General features: G+C 35.7%; 1 protein-coding gene across 1 annotated transcript in view; it reads right to left on the bottom strand.

Annotated features, from left to right (window-relative positions):
- Positions 1–225: 225 nt before the first annotated feature.
- TM9SF2 (transmembrane 9 superfamily member 2) overlaps positions 226–19,587 on the bottom strand; it is a 28,400-nt gene continuing 9,038 nt past the window's right edge. Inside the window, exons 5-17 of the mRNA XM_062487818.1 lie at positions 16,934–17,063; positions 15,226–15,350; positions 14,265–14,376; positions 12,361–12,440; positions 12,155–12,263; positions 11,899–12,031; positions 11,528–11,647; positions 9,317–9,374; positions 8,510–8,669; positions 6,867–7,018; positions 5,723–5,834; positions 4,949–5,120; positions 226–952 (exon numbers count right to left, since the gene is read on the bottom strand). Of these exons, the coding sequence (XP_062343802.1) occupies positions 885–952; positions 4,949–5,120; positions 5,723–5,834; positions 6,867–7,018; positions 8,510–8,669; positions 9,317–9,374; positions 11,528–11,647; positions 11,899–12,031; positions 12,155–12,263; positions 12,361–12,440; positions 14,265–14,376; positions 15,226–15,350; positions 16,934–17,063 (1,531 nt within the window). The 3' untranslated portion in view covers positions 226–884. The remainder of the gene's footprint in view (positions 953–4,948; positions 5,121–5,722; positions 5,835–6,866; positions 7,019–8,509; positions 8,670–9,316; positions 9,375–11,527; positions 11,648–11,898; positions 12,032–12,154; positions 12,264–12,360; positions 12,441–14,264; positions 14,377–15,225; positions 15,351–16,933; positions 17,064–19,587) is intronic.

Raw genomic sequence — 19,587 nt, 5'->3', positions numbered from 1 at the left:
AACTCCATAACAATCTCTGGAAAGGTCTCTGGGTTTAAGCACTGGATTAATGCTGCAGAGTGGTTTTGTTAAATGTGTGTGTAATTTAGTTCTCATGCGCCACAATCACATGTGCATGTTATAGCCATTCAGCACAAATAATAATTCTTGCAGACCTAAATGTGTGTCAATATCCATTAAACCATAGAAAATGCCATAAAATACTCTATGCAATCTTTAAGCATCTGTCTTCAATATAATTGTATTTACATATTTTTATGAACTTATAATATGTAATAAGTCAATGAAGACATTTTTACAGCGTTTATTAGATTATGAATTTATAAATTCAAGGACTCAGAGGCACATCGTTTAAAAGGCCAAGAACACCAAAACTAATTAAGTCACAGAAATCAGAATATTTATGGACGTAACACCAGTAAAAAATAAAAATCACATCCAGACTAAAAGCAACACTTCTTAAGAGTCATCCTTCAAAGTTAGCATAATAAAAAGTTCTCATTTCCCTCAAAGAAAAATAATTCATCCCACCTACCAAGCTAGAAAAACCTATTTACAGTTGTACTTTGATCAGAAGTATCATTAAGTTGTGTAATACAGCCACTTCTATTCTGCCATTAGAATTTAACATTTTTTAAAGTATAGTTGTATTTACAAATGCATAAATATCGTAACTCTGATCTTCATTAAGGTTTGAATGAAAACAGGTTGTTAAGTCACAATACAAACGTGTTAGTGGAAAAGTAGGTGCATTTCAGTATCATTCTCAGAGAATAGGAAGCCAATACTTCTGATAAAGCTCAAGTTCATCAACGAGACCAGGTTTTTAAGTTATGTTAATGAAGATTAAACCTCTTCCATGTTAACTCTTTACATTGGCTTCTTCAATCGACTTTCACTACGCTGTATATTTTGGTTACAAACCAAAAGCATGCAAAGAATCCAATTGTCCCTAAAAGAGGAAAAAAAAACATATTAGAACTCTGAATTAGTGTTCTATCAGTAGTTTCTAAGTCAGGATGTATGTATATGTGATCTGCTGTCCTCAGCCTTCAGTACATCAATCAGATCAGATAATGGAAAGTACCAGGTCCTTATAGGCATCAGCTATTCTATAACCTATCACATTATTTTCAGGAACACAGTACAAACCATGTGGAAGACTCTAGATGTAAGTTGTTTCTGTGTTATTTGTCTTACATTTGGTTGTAGTTCCAGTATGCTGCAGTCGCATTCCTTCACACTGCTTCATTTTACCCTTTCTCAGTGACTACTCACACACACTTTATCTGATATGCTCAGTTGTCAAAATATTATGTTTAATAAACATAATAACAGCATCACAGTTCCCATTACTTAGCAATACTTTTAAGATCGTGGAAAACTAGAGCATTACCCTTATTTCTCCATAGACTGAGTTAATACAAATTTCAAACCATAGTGTAGTTACTACACAACTTGTAATCCTACTGAAAATGTGTTACATACCTTAAAAATCCACACTTCTGAAATACTTATGACAGTCAAAAGGTACACACAGATTGGAACTAAAACTGAAGGATGAAGACTATTTCCCTGATAACTTTATCATCCTTCTAGCAGAATAAAAATGTTTCATCCCTTTTCTTTGTATGAGTCCAAAAGAAACTTTTAAACAATACAAATTTATTTAAAAATTTTTAAATTATAAAATATTATTTTGAATGTGAAATAGTTAATATAGTTAGGTTTTGTTAATCTAACTGGATTAATAAAAATCCAGTCTCAATCAGAATGATATAGGAATAAACAGCAGCTCAGAACACCTGTTACAGGACCCCTAATGTCCCACATAAACTAGGACAGGAAAAGAGCCCTGAAGATTATCTGATTTTTGCCTAAGTACCACTTCTAAAATCATATCCTTAACTCATACAAGCATCAAGGAAGTTCTTTAGAGGAAAAAAAACTTCCTTTGTTTCAGATCTGGTAAGAGGGATGACAAAAGTTGTCTGGTAACTTGTTCTCTATAAAAGCTTGAAAGGAACCATGAATGATATCATGGTCACTTTTTTTCACTTTACGCTTGCTAAACTACTGATATTTAAGGGACTCATTTACTATGATACATAGTTGTGATCCCAGCTGTGAATCAAAGATTTGTCATGTAGCTCCCGGTATTCTGCCTGCTGAGTCTGATCAATGACCTGGAATGCAGTATGGATGCAAGTGCCTGAAGCACGCGTTACACCGACATAGCAGCAGGGCACCGTCAAAACCCTTCCTCCTGATCCTGACAATTTTTCACAGATGAGTAAGCAGCAGCAGAATAGTTTTCATACAACAATTATGATTTTTTCATCATCCTGACATAGGAAGCCAGTTGCCTTTGAGAGCAGTTTTTGCTAAATTGCTAATACATTCTTTTGTTTAAAAAAAAAAGGAGATGAACTGCCTGTCCCTTTACCCTACCTCTGATTTCTTCTGTAAATCCTTATCTCAAAGCATTTCAGTAAATCTCAGAGAACTGAACATAATCTTCTTCTACATTCATATCAACCTACATGGACAAAATTCTTCTTCAATCTCAAGAAACAGGATTATTTCCCCAAATTAAAAGGCAATTTGCACTTAATTTTGTGGGAAATAGATAAAAAAACCTGTTAAGCATACAGTGTTTTACAATTCTGTGTGATTAACTTCACATGTATCCTCCCCTGATTTCAACACAGAAACTGAAAATTTAAAAATTTCAAGAGCATATAGACTCTGAAAACTTAGTCCTAGTTGCACAGCATGACTTGCATTTCCACTGTCACAACTACAAATAACTGCCACAAAAAGCAACTGAATGGGGCTGAGAGTAAACCACCTCTTATTTCCATGCTTGCGAACCTACCCTAAAAATTTGCTGGCAGGTGCTGCACAGCCACTTGGTCAACTGAAAGTGAACACGTGAGCAAAGGAAAACAGGGACACATCTTAATGCCTCTAGACAGTGTCTTGTGACATGACTGACTTGAAAGAATAAAGGCAAAAGATGGAAATTATATGGGTATCTGAGATGCAAAACAGCAGCTAAACCAACTCTCAGCATAGAAAATTACAGTAAATCCCCTTTATCTTGAATGAATCGGCTTCAGACTTAGCGCAGGCATCCAAAGTAAACAGAGTGAACAAAGGAGATAGGGTAAACACAATTCTGGTTTTGGGCAAAACTGTTTACTATTACAGGTAGACTTGCTGAACATCTGTTGGAAAAGCTGGTGAAACTGAATTAATTGACTTTACACTTATGTAAGGCCTTATTATTTTTCACACTGCTTTGTTAAGTTTGCACAGCATTTAAAAATCAATCTGCATACAGCAGTACACATTCCTTTCTAGCTGAACAACCACACATCCTAGAACTTTTCAGTTTGATGAAACTATCAATACACCCAAACCAGAAGTAAAGGTTAAGAGAAAAGCAGGGTGAGAAAGAAGAAAAAGTCAGCAAGGGAGGCAGAATCTCTGATCTATGCATTCAGAATGACTTATAAACTGGTACAGAAATGTGAATAAAAGTAGAGATGTATAAATTACAAACTATCTGCAAGCAATGCCAAAACACATTAGACTGACTTAAAACGAAGGATGGAAGATAAAACTGACCACTTTTGGGACACAGCTTGATCACTTTTCAATGAGATTATATAATGCTCTCAAGTCCCATTTCTTCCTTTTAACAGGCAATGACCCAAAAAAATCCTCACAGGCCATTGCTCCCGTTCATCATCATAATCTGCTTTCAATCATAATGCACAAATAGCTTCAATATTTCCTTAGCTGAAGTGGTAATGTCTTTGAAATATTCAGTTACACTTAAAGTGAACATCATTCATAGTTCTTTTCTCTTTTTCACTATTTTTGTTCTCCTATGTTAAGTAGAAATGAAAATTCTATTTAATAGTCATAGTGAGATTTGTATTAAAAGCTCTGATGACAAGCCATTTGTAGTCTAGGATGCCTCAAAAGATAGAGTCTATACATAAATACATATCCAAGCCTTTGGAATCATTAGAAGTCATCATCAACATGAAGCCTGAAATTCTTTAAACTATTGATCAGTTCAAAGTAGTTTCAGAAGTACTGCTATAAGGTAGAGTATACAAGGATGGACTGCATTCTGCTGGAACAGAATACAGAATTTTGAAGATTTTTTTGAGGAGTTGGCAGTTGCTGCCTTCTTGTCTAAATTTGAAAAGAGACTTCTTGCATTTTCTTCTGCCATTTTTCCACCCTAAACAAGGGCTATTTCTGTCTGACTGAAGACTACAATAGATTTTGTGACCTCATCTCAATTACTGAAGAGGAAGTTGAAATGCAGCACCTAAGACAGATGTTTTTTCCAAACGCTCACAAAGAAGGTTACAAGGTTCTGACGAGAGTGATACAAAGAACGTTAAAAGAAATTCTGTCTGCTTCCCATGCCACTTCAATGCAATCTGGATAAAGGTAAATACATTCTAGAAAAGAGCAAATTACAAAAAAAACAGGCATTCTTTGTGAACTTTTACTCCTTTTTCTTCCTTCCAGCTATTCCATAAAATCTGCAGTTTTTATCTTGACACTGTAACTTTAAGCTTGATTGTGTGTGATTTGAAGTGTGCTTCTTCGAAGACAACTTATTTTAAAAACTGAGTTTGTCATATGACTGTCACAAGAATGAAATGTGGAAAAGCATTTATACTTGTAGACCTAATTATAGACCACACCTCAAATCAGCATTAGTTTTGCCTCATCCTCACTTATCTCTTTTATTAAAATTTATAATCACATAGCTGCAATATGCTACACCTGGAAAAAAAATCAAAGGCATACATAAATTTATAATTCTGTATATAATCAGTATCAGTTTTTCCAAGGACTCTACTGTGCAAAACAAAAGGCAGATTCAAAATTTTAAATTCAGGTTCAATACACTTACCTGTGAAAAGGAAGAAGATCAAAACCATAATCATGGTATAACCAAAATATAAAATGGTGCTAGCTGTTCCTGTGATTTGCAGTTTAGAAAAGAAATAATGTATTGCATATATTAGGAAATAAACTGCAGTGAAGCCACTAGTGAGAAATGAACGCCACTGCCAGTGATAGTCCTAGAAAGAGTGAAGAAAAAATACAGATGTGTGAGAAATATTGCCTGCACCTCCAGCCTGCTGACTCTACTAGTGAATGAAGAGCTACTTTCTCTATCATGACCTTATCCAAAAGTAAGTTTTCGTAGGGTTTTTAATCTAGAGGGAGAAGTACTATATACAATCAACACTGCTTTAATTATACTGTTCAAAATTAGAGATAACTAACCAAAAGATCAATAGCAAATACACAAAATACTAAAACCCCAAATAAGCCAGATGTACTTATTTCCCACCATAAAGATTTTTTCCTCAAGGTTGGGCATGTCCAAAATGCACTCTGATTGAACAAAATTAATGGATTAATTTAGCACCTGCAGAAAACAGGGAGTGAGAATCTAAAGATGTGATATCTGACTCAGCAATACGCAGTGCAGGGTTTTAATATTTCTTACAAGTTTTGCCAAAAGTAGCCTGCTTCACATTTTAAAGACATGGTTTAAGTACATCTCAACTAGTACTAGTATTCATGTTGAATTCTGGAATACTTATTTTCAATTACAGAAATATTAAATTTTTTTTAAGCATTCTTAGAACATTATCAGGTTTGAAATATTTCTTACCTCTGCACATAGATGGAAGTAGCAGAGCAATATTGTAGCCTCAGAACATGTAATAACCAAAATAATGAATACCAGAAACAGGAAGCCAAACATGTAATACATCTGGTGGGACCTATAAAAGGGAGTTTAAACAAAATTAAATGGCCATTGTGCTATTATTATTTCTTCATATGTAGTAATATCACCTTCACCTTAAGTATTTCTCGTCCTATTGAAATATTGTCAATTGTGTAGCCATACTACTGACTAATTTATTTTCTTACTAAAGAATAGGAACCTTGGTGGCTTAGTCTGAGAACGCTGAGAAAAGCAAGGTCAAAGCATGTCCCTGCCTGGGATTTTAGAGAAAGAAATGACTAAACATAATGGTGAAATCACAGCTCCAGTAAAGTCAGCATGACCTCTTCCACTGACTTCAGCAGAACCTGGATTTCACCTCACATTTCAATCAAAGGGGCAGAGCTCCAAAATAACAAGAAATGTCAAATGCTGTAGCTGTCTGTGTTGGGTAGAGGCACCTATTCAAGGTTCAGAAACAGTTTAACAAGATCCAGTAACTAAACTGTGCCAGAAGACAAATTTCTCACAGTAGATTAGTTTGTCAGTGAGCTCACATCAAAATTCACTTACACTGGATTAGTCTATGGTGCTTTATTTTTTAAATAATTACTCTTTTTTTTTTAAAAATAAAGATTTCACAAGAATTTGTTCTTAGTTCTTTATTTTTTTCTTCCCCAGAGTGGTAATACTTTCCTAGTCCAATAACTACCAAAAAAATCTCAAGCTTATTTTAATAAACTTTACTACTGCCAAGTTATATGCCGTGTATCAGCTTCAGAGTCACTTCCACATGAAGTCAGAAGAAGAGTAGCATGAGAAAACAACAAACTATCTGAAGGTAGGTCAGCTGTAAATTGTTAAGCACATCACAGCCACCTCTCTGTACACCCCAACAAGTACAACAGGCTCTGAGTATCTTTGAAACAAAAAAATATTAAAAAGATGTTAACATTTAAATTGCAATGAACCGGTATTATGGTAACACTGCATTCTCAAAACATCAGGCAAAGCATCTTGAAGAAAACTTTCACAAAGAAATTACCACTTTTTAAGACAGAGAAAATTCAATTTATGGTGAACTTACCAAATACTATTGAGAATAAAGAACAACTGTATAAAGATACATCCAAAAGGAAGAATCCCTCCCATGATAATGCCAGGTAATGGCTTTGTATAGAATGATTGCTCAGGAATCTGACGAGGAATTTGGTTTGTGCGAACAGGGTGCTCAATAGCCTTTAAACAAAAATAACAAACAATTAAACAAATAACATGTCAAACTTTGCTTTCTTTTTGTAATGAGTGGTAGCAAGAAGTCTAGCCTTTGTTTTGAGCATGTGCATACTGAGCTACACGACATTTGCTTTTGCTCCCAGTTCAGTTACTAACACATGCTTGGTAAACTCACTAAAAGACAGCTCTTACTGAAAACACAGTGACAGATATTTTGGATTTTCCTTTTAATGTTTGCCTAGCCATCATCTGTTACACAGCCGGAGCTGAGTTAACACATTTCAGCTAGGGCAGTGGTGGTGCAGACTCTGTTTTCACCTTCCAAAAATTCCTGCATGTTGTTTTTCAGGATTTACTTCAAGAATTGCACTAGGATAAACTTACTGAAAGGACTCAATCTGGCAATTTAATCCTAATTTAAGACACATGCATGGATCAGCATGGTGGGAGAAAACAATATAAGGCATTGTAAGATACATGCATACTTTGCATCTTTCCCCTTTCATAAAGATTACATCAAAAGCATCAATAGATACTTCCCTTTTGATTTGATGTTTTTGTGATACCTACCACACTGCCTTATTAGCTTATCAAATCTTCCTTCCTTAAAAGATGTACACACCTGTACAATGCAGGGGAACTTGATGGAATTTCAACATGTTTATCAGGAAAAACCCATTGAATTCTGGTTAAGAAAAACAGGATAACTACACAACTGACTTAGAAAGTGCCTATTAAAACAATATTCTCTGAACGAGATCCACAGAGAGATGGAATCCTGGCTTCCTATGCAGGAAAAAATTCACAAATGTATCTGCACTTACAGAAATTTATTTTTGGGGGGGGGGCAGGGGGGGAAATAGTAAAATGTTTCTTAAGAAAAAAAGAGAACCAATCTCTTTTATTATTTAATTATTTGGTCACCAAATTATGAGATGTTTCGTCACAAAGAACCCTCATAAAAATATATGAAATTGATTGTTTAGGAGTAAATCACAATTAATGTCTGTCAAGCAGAGATAACCATTTACAGAATACTTTTGCAAACAGATTTCACAGAACTCCAGCAATCTGATCAGATAACATCCTCAGTGTAGAGGGCAGACGGGAACAAGAAATACATGACAAAACCCAGAAATGCATAATTTGCTTGCCCTTATGCTTGCTGAGTCAAGTACTTGTTTTAGGATATGAAAAAGATGCTAATCAAAATAAAAATGCTCAAATCACTGATACATCTGTAGCAGTCACTCAGTTAAATACAGTGATAACCCAAATTGCTGTAGAGAAGTATCGCTGCCACCAACCATGTGTCACAGCCTTGGAATACCAAGACTGGTTATCTAATGTAGTTCTAAAGTAACTGAACAGAATTGGAGCCAACAGTGCAACTAGCTTAGGTGCTACCTCAGTCATGGCCTATACAGAGAAAAATATTTGTGTGTGTTTATTCATGTATACACTTTAAAAAAACAACTTCTCAGAAACACTTACATTTTTCTTAAACCCAAAATAGGCACCAATAAACGTCAGTGGTACAGATATGCAAAACCAGAGTGCCAAAATAGCAACCAAGGTACCAAATGGAATAGCTGCTGAAGAGCCTTCTCCCCAGAGAATGAGGTTCATGATAAAAAAATCTGCAAATACAATTCTGAAAAACACACAGCACACTTAGAGCATGGAAATAATTCTTAACATTTAGTAATGTTGACAAAACAATGGCATCGTTTTAAGATTTTAGTGCAAATCTCTGCTAAAACCAAATGGCACACACAAAATATGAAAACAAAGAGGTCAGACAAGCAATTCTTTGTTAATCTAGTGGGACTGAACTCCAGCAGGCGCTGACGTTCCAACTAGGCTATTTCAAATATATGCTTGTCTTAACTACACTTCAGGGTAAGACTGCTTGCTGTGATTAAGTGGAAAAAATTATCAGAGTGGTTATATATTATATGACACTATGTGAGACTGACTACAGTGTGGTCAGAGAAACAGTCCAGAGAATAAAAGAAAACAATTAAAAACTGGGCCTAAAACTTACTACTATCATAATACTTTTTTGTAATCAACCTTTTCATGTGGTGAGAGTAAACAAATGCTTACCAAAAATAAAAATAAAATCTAGGGATGATATGCCACTTACTCATCTTTGTCAAAAGCACCATCATATTCTTGTAGCTTCCAGAATAAAGGGACAATCTAAGATTTACTTGTATAGCTGAAACTTAAAAAATTACCTATGCATATCAGAGAAGCAATTTAATTCTCTTAATCATGGCAATATTCTCAACTTACCCAGGACAAAGGAATGATGTCAGCAGGACATTTGTTTTCCATTTCTCACCTCCAAATGCTGTGTATTAAAACATTTGACAGACATTAACACATGCATTAAGCTAAACTATTAATTTTCCAGTCCATTTACCCATTATACTTAGCCTGCAAATACTCAAATAATGTGCTATCATGCCAAATTTAAAACAGTAAACTAAATATTCAGTAACAAAATTAGATTTCCTTATTCTACTGCTTAACCACAGAACTTCAAAGCAAAACTCTCAGACCAAGGTCAGGAAAGGTATCCAACTAAAACTGTCTCTGACCACTTTATCTACTAAAAGGAGGGAGCAGATTTGCAGTATTTCTAAGTCTTTAAAAATATTTTAAACCTGAAGTGATTAAGAAATTTAAGCTTTCTAGCATTCGACTGCAAGCTTCAGTAGGTAAAGATACATAAATATGTGAAAACCAAGCTTAACAGTTTTCTTGAAATAACTCTTGCCTGTGAATCTTACAGGAGAGTCAGAACTAACACGCTTACAGAAGTAGCGATGTTTTCTCGGGTCTTAACAGCATTAAGCAGTGGTGATACCAAAAGACCAAAGATAGCTTTATTAAGAAAATCTTTATGAATTTGCACTGTGGTGATAAAAATTCTAGTCAGTATACTTTCAAATGAAAATATCCTGCTGGAGTGCAGTGAAGCTGATAATTTCATTTGAGCACTGCTATAATGACATGCTTCTTCATTTCAAGTCAGAAGTGATTATGGTTAGAGTGATTTTAATTAAGTTTCTATTTCTTCATAAAAACTTGGTAGAACGTGACAGCAGTTATTAAGATTAACTATTTAATTTCAACTCAGGTTTCAGTTTTTAAATGCAATTTTAAGAAAAAACACCCCAACTTTTAAAATTGGATATCCATTTCCGTTGCATTTTGTTTTGTCTCATATTATTTTATTTGTATACTATAAAACAAAATCCCATTCATGTTTACATGCTCTAAGAGTATAAACCATTTCCTGTTATTAGAAAAATATCTCTGGATCAGTCATCCACTGTCTTAGTAATCCAGCAAAGCATTCAATTATCAATTAAGTGATTCCCAGTAAGTAAAAAATGAAATTTTATCATTAATAATTACATTTCCACCAAAGACACAGGATTCAATTTACCATCAATACATTTCAAAATATCCTTCAAAACACACAGTATACACCACAATATAAAGAATAACTGTATCCTCAATTATGTTCTTAGTACTAAAATTTCCTTCCATTTAAGTCTAACTGGCTTGCATATTAGGAATACTTCACTATCATGTCACCACCACTGTGTAAAAACTCCCTACAAAATACAAATTCACTCTTCCCACTGGTTTTCTCCACATGAAAATTACAAAACAGTTAGAAGAAAGAACTCCAATATCTACTGCCAGGCTGAAGTTCTGGAATAAACTCTCCTCTAGCCCCCTATATTCACACTAAAGTAATCCAACAATCCATCTCTCTCAGGCAAAAATCATTTCACCTTGAGTAAGGTAATTAAGCTCTATATCGAATGCCATTCTTCACCTTAAAATAAATCAGAGGATAAAGGGGTAAACCATCTGAGCTGGTAGACAGACAGGTCTTGAAACAATAGTTGGGATCAGTGAGGGAAAACAGTATCAACTCATTCCTGTCAGGGGCACAAACACCATGGGGCTGGTTTCTACAGCTACAGAACACCTGACAATCCTTCTCCCTGTGCTCCAGCCACAGGCCAATAAGCACTATTCTCCAAGAAGCCTGGGCGCTAGCAAAGAACAGGTCACAAATCTCAGGCATGCAAGGACTGAGGTTCATGATTTGGGGGTGCAGATGTATGTTACCAAGCCACATCCATGGCTTAAACTAAATGCAGGTTTACACCATCCCCACAAGTGATAGGAAACAGAAGAGAAAACTTCTGATGCAAAGATGTAATGACCTTAGTACCAATACTATTTAATTTCATAAATACACAGCAGCAAGAGAAATTCAGGGCCTTTAGGCATGATTACATCAAATACAGTGTAACTATGTTAAGTGTTCTGTATATATTTTCTGTAATAAGGTAAGTACATTTCTCCAAGTTGCCCTGAGGGAAGCTACAAACAGTGCAGCAAAATAAAAATCAGTTCTGTAGTGATAATTTACATTAATGAACTTAAGCATTGTCATTTTCAGTAACTATTACTCACATTTGTAGAATCTGGCAGCAACATAACCAGCTGGAGTTCCAAGCAGTACCCACAGAACTACAGCACAGGTCATTAGGGCTCCCCTGTTAGCAGGTGACAAAAATCCCAGGCAGGCAAAAACTGTGAAGCAAAGATACACAGTTTTAGAAATTAGGTTAGAAACCTTAGATTATATGTTTGACTTAAAGCCAGTACATCAGTTATCTCAAAATCTGTGCATAGTAAGTTGCATGTGTACTACATAAGCTCAGCTGTTTCTAATGACTTTAATGAAGTTTCTAGACAAAACTATACTGCTATTTTTACTAGCACTATACAGTTAGCAATGAAAAAGAATGTACAACCAACTAAACCCTCTCCACTTTACTTACACAGGGTAACAAAAGTCATTATTAAGATCTGTGTTCCAGAGCCTAGAAAAACTGACAACAGCATTCCTTTCCTTGGGGGCCTGAAAATATCACCATGAACCAGCTTCCAGCCAAATTCTTCTTGGGCATCTTCCTGTAAAAGAAATACATCCATTTAAATACAGTAGATTGCAACTTAAATAGCCTGTTACAACTACACATTTAACTGAAAAAACTACATTCCAAATAAATCTTAGGAACTACATTTTAGACTTACAGTGGAATCCATCTGATTGTATCTTGCAATATCTTTATGCAGCGTCCTCAACATAATCATAGCTACCATTCCAGACAGAAAGAGGACAATCACCAGGGAATTCATAATACTGAAAAGACAAAAAAAAAAAAAAAAAAAAAAAAGAAATTGAAGTAATAATTTAAACTGCAAAGTAAACACTTCAGTACAATAAACTTCCTTCTTACCTAAACCACTGGATGTGAGTGTGAGGCATGGATTCCAAAATATAATCCCATCTTGATGCCCACCTAATACTCTTTTCCTCCTGAAAGAGTAAACACATGAACTTCAGATAGTCAGTACCCAACTCGTACATTTAAAAGCTGATGTTAGTGCAAAGCAATCTTAAGTCTCATGACTAACTGAAATTTCAAGTTCCATACCCTACAGGGAACAGTTTAATAGCTACCTAGAGCAAACATAAGATTTAACCAGAAAACCTAAACCAAAATATTTTCTGAATTTGAGCACCTGTGTCTTCTTAGACATTAAGGCTTACCAAATTAATTTAATTGTGCATCCTCCCTTCAAGAACTGTATTAGTTCATCTGGAATGGACTCTCAGAATAATGAAAGAACATGCATTATTTTAGCACATGTAAGTCCACATATCCAGAAACTAAGCTATGCTATACAGTCTCCAGGCATAATACTTCACTCTCTAGATCATGCTCTGTCCAAATTATGCTTTGCTTTCATACAACCTCCTTTCAGTACCAACTGCCACTCCCATTACAAACAGATTTTACTGCAGGACAGGGGGGGAGACAATACTATAGAATTTACACTGTCAGTAGAGGGAAGCAAATTATTCCTCCAGGCATTTCAACAGATCAAACTTATTCAAAATGAACACTCATTGATCAGAAACACTTCAAAAAGAACTTGTTATTATTATTTTGCAGAATAAACAGGAAAAAAAAGGAATAGACAGTGCTAATTAAGGTGAAAATTGCTATTAAACAAACCATAAACACTACTATCAATTGATAAAATTGGCTAGGTGTCTGACAGGCTGTTATTTCAGTAATTTATAACAAAACCATGTCTCAAAGCAAGCAACAAATTTCTAAACCAGTATCAATGACTCTAGGTCAGAACTGCATTTTTCCTCATACCTAAACTGCCTTTTTTGTCTTCCTAAGATGACCTGTCTGTCAAGCCAATGGAAATTCAGAAGATTACCTCCAATTGATGTAACACTGTGCACAAGACAGTTGCACACACACAGTTGGCCATGTCATTTTTAAGGACAAACAATAAAATAATATGAAGCTGAGGTCACTCTCAATTACTACTGTCTCACAGGTTTCCAGAAATACTTGCTTTTCAGTACACAAATTCATTTCAGCACCATAACTGATTTAATTTCTCAAAATATAATTATATAGTATATACATAATATAATCTCTCCTGAGTATATTTCTTATATTGTTTATTGTATTTTGAACTAAGAGTAACATGGAAACAGTTTGCAAAGGAGTAAGAAACTTTGATAAACAGTTTGTCCAGCAAACCCCATTTACAGAAATACAAAACAAAACCAAGACCTCCCTCTCTTGTTAGTCAGCACAATGAAAAATATTTAGCTATCACTGCTGCCTGTAGTTGCCTGATATACTGCCTCTCTGCTTTTAAATAGAGAGTAGTAGAACAAAGACTACCAGCTTCCTATACTTTTGCAGGTTTCCATGGGAGGAAGTCCTTGGAGGGAAGGCAGCTTTTGCAGCAGGAGGGCAGAAAACTATCAGCTTCAACCTACAACAGTAATTTGCTGAAACATACCATTTCTCAGACTCAAGAACTTGGATTGAAAAATAATCTACCAGACAACCTAGGCAGATGTGGAAAGTGTGACTCTTTTAAAAACCACATAGGTTAGGTGTTTCATATCCATTCTATGTGTGTGGATATGCAAAATTGTAATGTATGTGGTTAAATCCCAAGCCGCCTCTGACATTCCAGTTCAAATAAAGTTTAAAAACTACAAATTTACTATTCTGAGCTAATTTTAATTGTCCATCTTCATAATTCAGAGTATTAATGGATGATTTTTAGAGGTGACTATCACAGAAATCTTAGTACTCACGTGAAAAGTAACTGAGTATGTGTATGCAATTTTGACTTCTCCGCTAGCCTTATTACTTATATCCATAGCTACTCCTGAGCAGTCAGGGTTGTCTGCATGAGTATGCTTGTAACTGTGGGAAGAAAAGACACAGAATGAGAGCCGCTTCACTGACAACATTTTTAAGAAAGAATTCATACATCTTAGAAAAGCATACCAAGGATTCTTCCCTGAAGTATAAGAATTGTACTTAATGTCTCTCATAAATTTCAGAACTCATAACGAACATATCCTAAGATCAGGAATTTTTGAAACTTGAACTTCTTAAACAAGATTTGTCTCTTCTAAAAAGAGCAGCATCTAAAGCAGAGTACCAAAAATGAAAGAAGCCTTATTATTGCTATGAACCTCCAAAACATTTAAAAACTTACACCACCAGAATTACTAACTTCTGTCAGAAAAAAAATACTTTCAGCTGAGCCAACACTGCAACAAGCTCAGTTACACCATGAAAGAGATGCTAAGAAATAAAACCACAGATACCAGTTGTGCAAAAGACACCAGAACAGCTGATGAGTGTGTCTGTGAAATATTTCTATTCAAATCCTTATTGTTGGAGACATCAAATCTTGCACTCCACTCAAGCATGCAGCAGGCACTGGTGGCCTATTCAGATAGAAGACAGAATTTTCCGTGGTAGGGAAATTAGGGTTCTACATGCATTCACACACACACTCATCACACCCCACAAACACTTGCAGGTTTTATCTTTTCTTGGTACATATAGGAAAAAGTGCACCAAGGTCCATTAAATTTAGAACAAAATGACAGCAGACTGTCCCAACTACACTACATCAATCAACAGGAGAAGTAATCTACAGGGTCACGTATCTGAAAGCATTTCTAGCAGTAGGTTCCCAGATCAAAGCAAGTGTCTTGGGATGGATCACTTTTTGATGACAAGTTACTTTCAACTACTCACCTTTTTGGTTCAAGTTTAGCAGCAACTAGTCTTGCTCCCAGAGCTTCATTTTCCACAACATGGTAATATATTTTTATGTCAACGTGGTTGAAAATATAAAACGTATCTTTTTCATGAAATTCTGACTGCAATGACAAAAGGTTATATTAAACAATCAAAAAATATAAACATCTCAAAGCCTTAGACAGAAGCTTGCGTAACAGAATTTTAGACTGCATACAGTTTTCCTGTAAGTAAGTTCTCCTAAAATATGAATGTGAGATAATGAATGTGAGATAATTATAAAAATAGATAAGTGAGATAATTATAAAGACAGTAAGTGCCTTCTTGCATTAAAAACACAAGTTAGAAAAGTTAATGTTAAGAATAGTCTAAAACAATTGAAAAGTAGAAAAATTTTAATATAATGTCTATTTATTAATAAATTTCTCTAACTGAAAATGTCCTATTTTATTTAAGTAGCAAACTGAACAGATAACTATGTGATAACTTTTGTTATCAGAAACATTTCATAAACATCAGCTATTTTAAAACAATGAGTGTATTTTTCAGAAATTAAACAGAAACTCCCAAGACAGACAATGCAAATAAATGCTTCCGGTGACAGAACCACCTTTGAAACCAAAGACGCACAAGGATGAACAACAAGCAGCAGCCAAGAATGCTGAATGCAAACCTCAGAAGAGAAACATCACCTTGGAATTTAGTCAGTTAAACAGGTTGTTAAACTCTCAAGTAATATAACAGCTATGTCTACTGAAGTTCAATTAGTACCTCCTTAACAGGTGTACCCCCACCCTTTCCATAGGGCACCCCTAATTTTAAGAATAGTTACATAAATGAAGTGTTCTTCTATAGTATATTAGTTATTCCTTCAAAGGTTATTTTTATTTTATTAAAAGCAAGTATTAAAATAAGAGTAAAATGATATTGCCAGACTACATATTTGATCATAAATGCATCCATTCATATGGAGCCCCTGAAACCAACTAATTATGGAGGCAATTAAACAAAATTGGCAACCACAGAAACTGTTATCTTTGATAAGATCTACTAAGTAAAATAAATCATTTTGAAAAAACCCAAAAATCTATTCCAAATTCTCAGTGACCTTGTCATGGAAGAGATCTGTTGTAGTCTAAAGACTTCCTAGACTTTCTGTTGACTTCTTATCTCCATAATGTTTTCAGTGCACTCATCTGGACCTCCACCACTATATCATCTATCACAAGAGAATCTTTGCTCATGCAGAAATCTTATGTCTTTTTCCATCAGCTCCCAGTTTTTGGGAAAGCAAACCTTCGAAAAGTGTGCAGAGGTACAAACACACTAGGCTAATCTGCTTCTATGAAAACACTTCTATCCCACAAAAATGTAAAGTCCAAGCCTTCAAATGTTTCAATTTCTTAGGCAATGAAGGATGAGATGCTTTCCTTCACCTTTACCCTCCACATGTACTAAATGCTATGCATGTTCATCCCTTGATTTTTTAGAGCCCTTCTGTACTATGCAGCATAAGAGACCACGCTCTTAGGCTTAGATCAGGCTTCCAAATTGAGGCACTTGCAGACCAAAACAGTTGCATACTTTTAGGCAACATGGGTTCTTAAAATAGCAAGGACTCACCATAGAAACTGACACAGGAGAAATGCTAGTCTCTAAATTTGTAAAAAGGGGTATTAAAAAATATATAATTGCATAAACATACATTAATAACACAGGCATCTTTAGGACGGCCATCTTCTGTAATGTAACAGCCAATAGGAAAACCAGGATTACAGAACCTCTGGCCATCTTCCACATCATAACACCACGTCACAGGCATGTTGTCCACAATCCTGTAAATGACATAGCAACATTTCACAATTTTTCAAAATACATGGTGTAATGGAAACAAAACCAGATTAACATTAATCTAACTTTGCTACCATCATTACTGGACTATTAACTACAAGAATAATACTACCCATGGAATTGCACCATTTGCCAATCCAAGTTCCAAACCAGTTACAAGCATGTAGCTCTTCAACTGAAGCCACTCTACTCACTGCACTGCTTCATGAAGTCCCCTTACAAAAACAGCACAAAGCAGAAAACTCGCCCAGTCCAAATTGTAACAATTTAACATATTGTAATTTTTTTAAATGGCCAAAATCATCAAATTTGCTAAAACAGCTAAAATTGACAACTTCAAGATTAAGACAAAACACAAAATTTAAAAAAAAGCCTACAACACATATTATTAATTCCGCAGCTTCCTCATTGCTCTTCCATTGCAAAATGTAATTTTCATGGCACTCTCAAAACTTTTTCTTTTGCTATTTAAGTCAATTCCTAATCATTAACCTCATTTATAGCTCCCAAAGAGTATGCAACATTTTAATTAGATGATTTGCATAACAAAAAAATTGTAAACCACCAACCGGGGAAATAATAACTTTCAAATCTGCTACTTTTATATTATTACCTCACAAGATTTATATTTATATTACCTAAAATCAGGGGGTTTACGGGTCAGTTTCAATGAAAAATTTGTGGAAGCGCACACTCCCATGATGAGTTGCAGAAAGTTAAAAGACCACAAGATACAAACTGTATCTAACACACAACTAACAGTACAAATGTCAAAACCAAAACCATACCTTTAAACATAGAGAAAGGATCCTATCCCTTCCTAAAAGGAACTACTAGAAGACCCTAAATCAATTTATGGTTTACAAAGTGTTTTAACTAGCTGGAAGGTAAATCCCCAAGATATGTAATGCAAAGAAGACTTAAAATTCAGTATCTGCCAACATTAATTGCCCAAGGTAATATTTTCAAAGGTAATTTAACTAACTTCATATACGAAGACATTAGATAACAGCTACATTTTTGCATCACTAAACTAAAAAAAGGACATCCCACTGAAAGCTAACACAATTTTGTACAAGTTACCAAGCTACTGAATGTCTTTACAATTAAGTGTCTTAAAGATACGTCTAAATACTTAATTAAACATAGGAATTATGACTTCCGATAACAAAAACAAAGCACTATTTAATCTGCATATTTGAACAGCTTCTAAATTAGCAATACTTTTCAAAGCACAGCAGCAGATGGGGAGAAAAGAGTGGTATGTGCTGCCTTCACCCACGCAACATGGAGAGAGCTGTGCAATCCCTACCAGTAGCTACCCAGAAGAAATAAACTGCAGTATTCTTGGTTTATATTGACACAGCAGAAAAGGTGAAGACAGGCCCTACAAAAACAAGAGCTGCCAGGTTTTCAGGAGATTCCAAAGACTACCACAGTAGCAAACAGCAGCATCAACCAATTCCTACTCACTTCATCATGCTACTACAGGGTACAATGAAGTGGCAGATTAGAAGCTATTCCATATTTAGATTCCTTACATTTTGACCGTATTATATGAGGCCAGTGGCATGAGGTTCAACAAGGCCAAGTGCTGGGTTCTGCACATGGGTCACAACAGCCTCATGCACCACAACTGGCTGGGGCAAGAGTGGCTGAAAAACTGCCCAGCAGAAAAGGGCCTGGGGTACTGGTCCAGAGACATTGAACATAAGCCAGCAGTGTGCCCAGGTGGCCAAGAAGGCCAGTGTCATCCTGGCCTGTATCAGCAATAGTGTGGCCAGCAGGACCAGGGCTGAGATTGTCCCCCTGTACTCAGTACTGGGGAGGCCACACCTCCAATCCTGTGTCCAGTTCTGGGCCACTCACTACTAGAAAGACACTGAGGTGCTAGAACGTGTCCAGAGAAGGGCAACAAAACCGGGGAAGGGCCTTATGATGAATGACTGAGGGAAGCTCAGGTTGTTTAGTCTGGGGAAAAGGAGGCTCAAGAGAGACCTTATTGCTATCTTCAAAGGTGTGATGGATGTTCAAGGTGGAAGACAGCCACTTTTCCCAGGCAACTAGCGACAGGAAGAGAGGAAATAGCCCCAAGTTGTGCCAGGGCAGGCACAGGATATTAGGCTAGATATTAGAAAAAATTTCTTCACAGAAAGGGTGGTCAGGCATTGGAACAGGCTGTCTAGGGAAGTGATGGAGTCATCAACCTCAGATGTTTTTAAAAGACTAGATATGGCACTTAGGGACATGGTTTAGGACTGGAATTGGCAGTGTTAGGTTAATGTTTGCATTTGGTTTGTGGCAAGGTGTTGATTGGTAGGGTGGTATAGAAGCTTTTGTAATAACTGCCAGAGGTTTTTGTAAGAACTCCTATGTCTGAGAGAGCCAATGCCAGTTGCTTCCAACACAGACTCCCTGCTGGCCAAGGCCAAGCCCATAAATGACCAGAGGCAGCACCTCTAGGAAACAGATTTAGGAAAGGGAGAAAAACCCCTTCACAACAGCATC

This window comes from Cinclus cinclus, chromosome 2, assembly GCF_963662255.1.
Source record: "Cinclus cinclus chromosome 2, bCinCin1.1, whole genome shotgun sequence".
Lineage (NCBI taxonomy): Eukaryota > Metazoa > Chordata > Aves > Passeriformes > Cinclidae > Cinclus > Cinclus cinclus.
Note: the sequence above shows the minus strand (reverse complement) of the source record. Positions and strands in the feature narration are given on the sequence as shown.